A 6,516-nucleotide genomic window follows, 5' to 3' on the forward strand; every position below is an offset into this window, starting at 1 on the left:
CACCAGAAAATTAAAAAATAACATTCTACGAGTCGGAGCGTGGAGTGTTAGAAGTTTAAAAAAGGTTGGTAAGCTAGAAAATTTAAAAAGGGAAATGGATAGGATAAATGTAGATGTAGTAGGAATTTGTTAGGTTCGGTGGGAAGAGGAAGGCGACTTTTGGTCAGGTGATTTTAGATTAATTAACTCAGCTTCAAATAATGGGCAGGCAGGAGTAGGGTTCATAATGAACAAGAAGATAGGGAAGAGAGTAGAGTATTTCAAAACGCATAGTGATAGAATTGTTGTAATAAGGATAAAATCAAAACCTAAACCGACAACGATTGTTAACATCTATATGCCTACAAGCGCCCATGATGATGATGATGATGATGTATACGAAGAGATTGATGAAGCAATTGAACACGTAAAAGGAGATGAAAATTTAATAATAGTTGGAGATTGGAATGCAAGCATTGAAAAAGGCAAGGAAGGAAATATAGTGGGTGAATACAGGCTGGGCAAAAGGAATGAAGGAGGGGACCGACATATAGAGTTTTGCACGAAGTATAATTTAGTAATTGCCAACACCCAATTTAAAAATCATAATAGAAGAATATACACTTGGAAAAAGCCAGGCGATACTGCAAGGTATCAGATAGATTATATCATGGTTAAGCAAAGATTTAGAAATCAACTCGTTGACTGCAAAACTTACCCTGGAGCAGACATTGATAGCGACCATAATTTGGTGATAATGAAATGTTGATTTGGGTTTAAAAACCTGAAGAAAAGGTGTCAGATGAATCGGTGGAATTTAGAGAAGCTTGAGGAAGAGGAGGTAAAGAAGATTTTTAAGGAGGACATCGCAAGAGGTCTGAGTAAAAAAGATAAGGTAGAAAATGTAGAAGAAGAATGGGAGAATGTTAATAAGGAAATTCTTAAATCAGCAGAAGCAAACTTAGGCGGAATAAAGAGAACTAGTAGAAAACCTTGGGTTTCAGACGATATATTGCAGCTGATGGATGAACGTAGAAAATATAAGAATGCTAGTGATGAAGAAAGTAAAAGGAACTATCGACAATTAAGAAATGCTATAAACAGGAAGTGCAAACTGGCGAAAGAAGAGTGGATTAAAGAAAAGTGTTCAAAAGTGGAAAGAGAAATGAACATTGGTAAAATAGACGGAGCATACAGGAAAGTTAAGGAAAATTTTGGGGTTCATAAATTAAAATCTAATAATGTGTTAAACAAAGATGGTACACCAATATATAATACGAAAGGTAAAGTCGATAGATGGGTGGAATATATTGAAGAGTTATACGGAGGAAATGAATTAGAAAATGGTGTTATAGAGGAAGAAGAGGAAGTTGAGGAAGATGAAATGGGAGAAACAATACTGAGATCTGAATTTAAGAGAGCATTAAAAGATTTAAATGGCAGAAAGGCTCCTGAAATAGACGGAATACCTGTAGAATTACTGCGCAGTTCAGGTGAGGAAGCGATTGATAGAATATGCAAACTGGTGTGTAATATTTCTGATAAAGGGGAATTTCCGTCAGACTTCAAAAAAAGTGTTGTAGTCATGATACCAAAGAAAGCAGGGGCAGATAAATGTGAAGAATACAGAACAATTAGTTTTAACTAGTCGTGCATCAAAAATCTTAACTAGAATTTTATACAGAAGAATTGAGAGGAGAGTGGAAGAAGTGTTAGGAGAAGACCAATTTGGTTTCAGGAAAAGTATAGGGACAAGGGAAGCAATTGTAGGCCTCAGATTAATAGTAGAAGGAAGATTAAAGAAAAACAAACCAACATACTTGGCATTTATAGACCTAGAAAAGGCATTTGATAACGTAGACTGGAATAAAATGTTCAGCATTTTAAAAAAATTAGGGTTCAAATACAGAGATAGAAGAACAATTGCTAACATTTACAGGAACCAAACAGCAACAGTAACAATTGAAGAACATAAGAGAGAAGCCGTAATAGGAAAGGGAGTTTGACAAGGATGTTCCCTATCTCCGTTACTTTTTAATCTTTACATGGAACTAGCAGTTAATGATGTTAAAGAACAATTTAGATTCGGAGTAACAGTACAAGGTGAAAAGATAAAGATGCTACGATTTGCTGATGATATAGTAATTCTAGCCGAGAGTAAAAAGGATTTAGAAGAAACAATGAACGGCATAGATGAAGTCCTACGCAAGAACTATCGCACGAAAATAAACAAGAACAAAACAAAAGTAATGAAATGTAGTAGAAATAACAAAGATGGACCACTGAATGTGAAAATAGGAGGAGAAAAGATTATGGAGGTAGAAGAATTTTGTTATTTGGGAAGTAGAATTAGCAAAGATGGACGAAGCAGGAGCGATATAAAATGCCGAATAGCACAAGCGAAACGAGCCTTCAGTAAGAAATATAATTTGTTTACATCAAAAATTAATTTAAATGTCAGGAAAAGATTTTTGAAAGTATATGTTTGGAGTGTCGCTTTATATGGAAGTGAAACTTGGACAATCGGAGTATCTGAGAAGAAAAGATTAGAAGCTTTTGAAATGTGGTGCTATAGGAGAATGTTAAAAATCAGATGGGTGGATAAGTGACAAATGAAGAGGTATTGCGACAAATAGATGAAGAAAGAAGAATTTGGAAAAATATAGTTAAAAGAAGAGACAGACTTATAGGTCACATACTAAGGCATCCTGGAATAGTCGCTTTAATATTGGAAGGACAGGTAGAAGGAAAAAATTGTGTAGGCAGGCCACGTTTGGAATATGTAAAACAAATTGTTAGGGATGTAGGATGTAGAGGGTATACTGAAATGAAACGACTGGCACTAGATAAGGAATCTTGGAGAGCTGCATCAAACCAGTCAAATGACTGAAGACAAAAAAAAAATATTATTGATGTTTACATTAATACAAATGATGTTGAAATTCTAATCCAAGATTTCCAGTTTTTCAACTCCAATTTTTTTTGGTTCGCCTAAATTTTTTTTGGTTTTGGAATAATTTTCTCAGAAAATACTGGAAATACAGTTCTGTGTTCCATTGTTTTCAATCTTTATTTTGAGGATTGCATTTAACCTCTAATTTTGCTCAGTAATTTATGTCTGTTAGAGTTTTAGTATACAATTATTTCACCTTTATAGCAGAAATCTGAATGAAATATTTAATCAGCCATAACTTGGAAACAAAGCATTCCTAGACTTGTTTGTATGAACCTTTTTCACGTTTTTAATAAGAGGAATTTGCATATATAGTATGCCAGAAACTTAAGTACAGTTCTCTTCATACAAGAACAACAATCAAGATTGAACGACAAGCTGATTTGATTATATTTTTGATTTTAATGAAATTGTAGAAGCTAAGGTTGTACTAAATGGTAAGCTCTGTTTATTAAGTGCTTATTAGAGTATTGAAAGATGATCTGCGTATAAAACGAATGAGAAATTGTCAATTTTTCATGTGAGAAATAGTCATTGTTGCTTCTGATATAGCAATTTTTGTCAAATAAAAATATTGCAACGTGTCTCATTCATCTTGCTCACCAGATCTAGAGGCTCTTTCTCTATAAAGACAGTATGAAAATTAATGCATTCAGGACATAAAAACAACTATGGTCCTTCAATTAGACACTCATAAAAGAGAATTTCCACAACTGTCTTAGAAAGTGGCAAGATCAATGTAATAAGTTTATTTGAAGCATGGGAGAGCAAATTAAGAACTAATGTAAGCTAGCATAGTTTTTTAATAATATTTTTATTTATTTTTTTACTTAAATATTCACAATATTTCTTTATTATTCTTAAATAGTGGCATGTGAAGATTTTTAATAATTTTAGAAGTGTTCTTAGCTCATTATTGTAATACTTATGGTAATTTCAAGTTCAGTTGAAGGGGCTGAACTATGATAGAAAAACTATAAAAACAGTTAATTATGCAATTCAAGTAGCATAAACATGTTTTTATTGTTTTTAGTATAAGTTAGTATTGAGTTTTACCATCTACTTATTTTCAATACACAGAGACACTTCTTCCCTCTTTCATCTTGAAGGTTAGGGATTTATAATTAGTTAGTTTGTGACATTGTTTGTACTCTAAAAAATTAATTTTCGTCATTTAAGTAAAGGATAGCTGTAAATTAAGCAATAATCTGTAATTGCTGAGATGAATAAATAAATAATAAAAAAAAAATTGCTATTCAATAACTTGTATATGTACTATAAGTATATTTTTTTTATTCTTTAAAGATAGCTGCTGACCATATATGTTTGTTATTTATGTTGGCATCTGGGTTGTAAAACTTATCTGTTGGATGAAAATAAAACCAAAACTATATGTTTTAGGTTGATAGATGCATGCAGTATTTCATTGTCTTTTGTTTTTATAATTATTTCTTTATGTTAATATCCAGGTTGTTACTATTTTCATTTATTTTATCTTTTATAGTATTTTAGACTATTTGGTCCTGATTATGAATTGAGAGTGACTCCATCAAATCGTAAAGATATGAATACTTCAGAATACATTGATAACATTGTCACCACTATTATGTGTAAGTTTTAAAATAAATTTTTAAATATAGTTTACAGTCTTACCTAGGTCCTTGTAGTTAAGTAACACGTTTTGCTAATATGTCTGCAGATTTATAGGTGTATATGATACTCATATATAGGATTACATATAATAATCGATAAAAACTCTAAAATATTCAGAAATTTGGTTAAGTAAAGGTTTTCTTAGCAATCTTGTAATCGTAGTCTATGTAATGGTTGCAGTCATGATCAATTATTTGTTGTGTGTAGTGTCTGAAGTAGTTTTAAACAAATTTTTTGTAGCTGAACTTAGAAATTTTCTAGAAAGGTTTTTGAGAAGGGAATTTCATATCTTGCTTTATAAATCATTAAGAATAAATTATTGAAGTTTTATCTGAAAAATGTTTCAAGAAAACTAAAAAATTACGTTTATAAAACAAAAGCTAATGGTACAGGTTATGTATCTAATAAACACACCTTTCCTTAAATTTCTCTTTTGTAAAATGCTTAGTAAAATTATGAATAAATGCTTCAAAGTTCTATGAAAAAAATATTGTAATTTCATTGCAGTCTACCCTTAAAATGTGGAAATGTTTAAAGAGGATTTATATTTCAAAACTGTTGGGAAGATATAACAAAAGCATTATGTTAAAGACAAAACTTTAATATCAGAGAGCCATTCACATTTTCCACTCGCAGATCAAATTTCAAACTGATCTGAATACACTAATCACTGTATAGATTTACTGTTATGAGATGTTTTATTTGGATTTTTAAGTTACTGAAGAAATCCAAAGAAGAACTTAAAAATTCATTATCTGCCTGTGCAGATATAGATTTTTAATTTATATAATTTTTTGGTACAAAAAAGAAAACGTGATTTGATTATTTTATGTACTTGACATCTACATTTAATAAATTGCGCCATTTCATTCATTTTGATGCTTTATTCCGATATTGTTAGTTGTAATGTTTTCAAAAATCAAATTTTTATAATTGTTTAATTTTACTAAATGAGGTCTTATGAAAGATTGTTTAAACTGAACTATTTTGAAAGTTTTCCTGGTGTTATGGTTAGCTTTTCAAGTTCTTAATCTACTGGTCTTGCAAGACTGAAATTTTTCATCTGTTAAATTTTACAGTATATTTTTATTTTCTTTTAAACCTTACTTGTTGAGAAACTATAAATCTTTATTATGTGAAATTATTTTCCTCAATAAAAAATATGTCAACTTATCACAGTATTATATTAAAAATATTTTTAGAAAAAAATAATTTTTTATATAATGTTTTAATTATTTTCATTGTAATTTTTGGAAACTGTTCATAAATATAAACTTTTTTTTTGCAGGTAATGTGAAGAATATTACTGAAAATAGCATGTCATAAAAGTTACTATTTGTAGTAGGACTCCTCTGAGAACTGAACTAATTTTATTACACACAAATGTTAAAAAATGTTATATTAGTTTTTTTTTTGTTTTCAATATGTATTAAAGTTTTGTCATTTTTTTGGTAATGTGTGTTCTTTACTTTGTTATGTGCTGTACAGTTGTATGAAGTATAAAAACAAAATTTAGTAAAATTTTCAGTTATATATACTAAGCCTTTCTTTTGAATCATGAAACTAATTAGAAAATTAATAATGCTTATGAAAGCCGTGACTGTATTATTTAGTATGAGAGAAAAAACTTGCCTATGAAAAATTGTAAGAACCACTTGATGGAAAAAAACTGATTTTATACCTTATTCTATTCTGTATTATTCTTGGATTTTTTTTTTGTGTTCAAGGTGAATTATGTTTAAAAACCAGTCCGTTTTCATGGTCGTGTAATTTCAGTATTCGATAACTTTAAGTGATTGATAAAAAAATTAATGTATGAGTATTTAATAAGTTTACCTATTATATGAATATTTGTTTTTCTCTTGGTTGGTTTAGTATGCTGGACATTTTAAAAAACCTCTTCGGTCTAAGCTAAGATAGGATATGTTTTT

At 29.9% G+C, this 6,516-nt stretch overlaps 1 protein-coding gene across 2 annotated transcripts in view; it reads left to right on the forward strand.

The window, feature by feature from the left end:
* LOC142322949 (histone deacetylase 8-like) overlaps positions 1–6,040 on the forward strand; it is a 30,985-nt gene extending 24,945 nt beyond the window's left edge. For both annotated transcript variants that reach the window (XM_075362042.1, XM_075362043.1), the window contains exons 8-9: positions 4,437–4,542; positions 5,874–6,040. In XM_075362042.1, the coding sequence (XP_075218157.1) occupies positions 4,437–4,542; positions 5,874–5,911 (144 nt within the window). In that variant the 3' untranslated portion in view covers positions 5,912–6,040. The remainder of the gene's footprint in view (positions 1–4,436; positions 4,543–5,873) is intronic.
* The last annotated feature ends 476 nt before the right edge of the window (positions 6,041–6,516 follow it).

Source organism: Lycorma delicatula, chromosome 4 (assembly GCF_047948215.1).
Source record: "Lycorma delicatula isolate Av1 chromosome 4, ASM4794821v1, whole genome shotgun sequence".
NCBI lineage: Eukaryota > Metazoa > Arthropoda > Insecta > Hemiptera > Fulgoridae > Lycorma > Lycorma delicatula.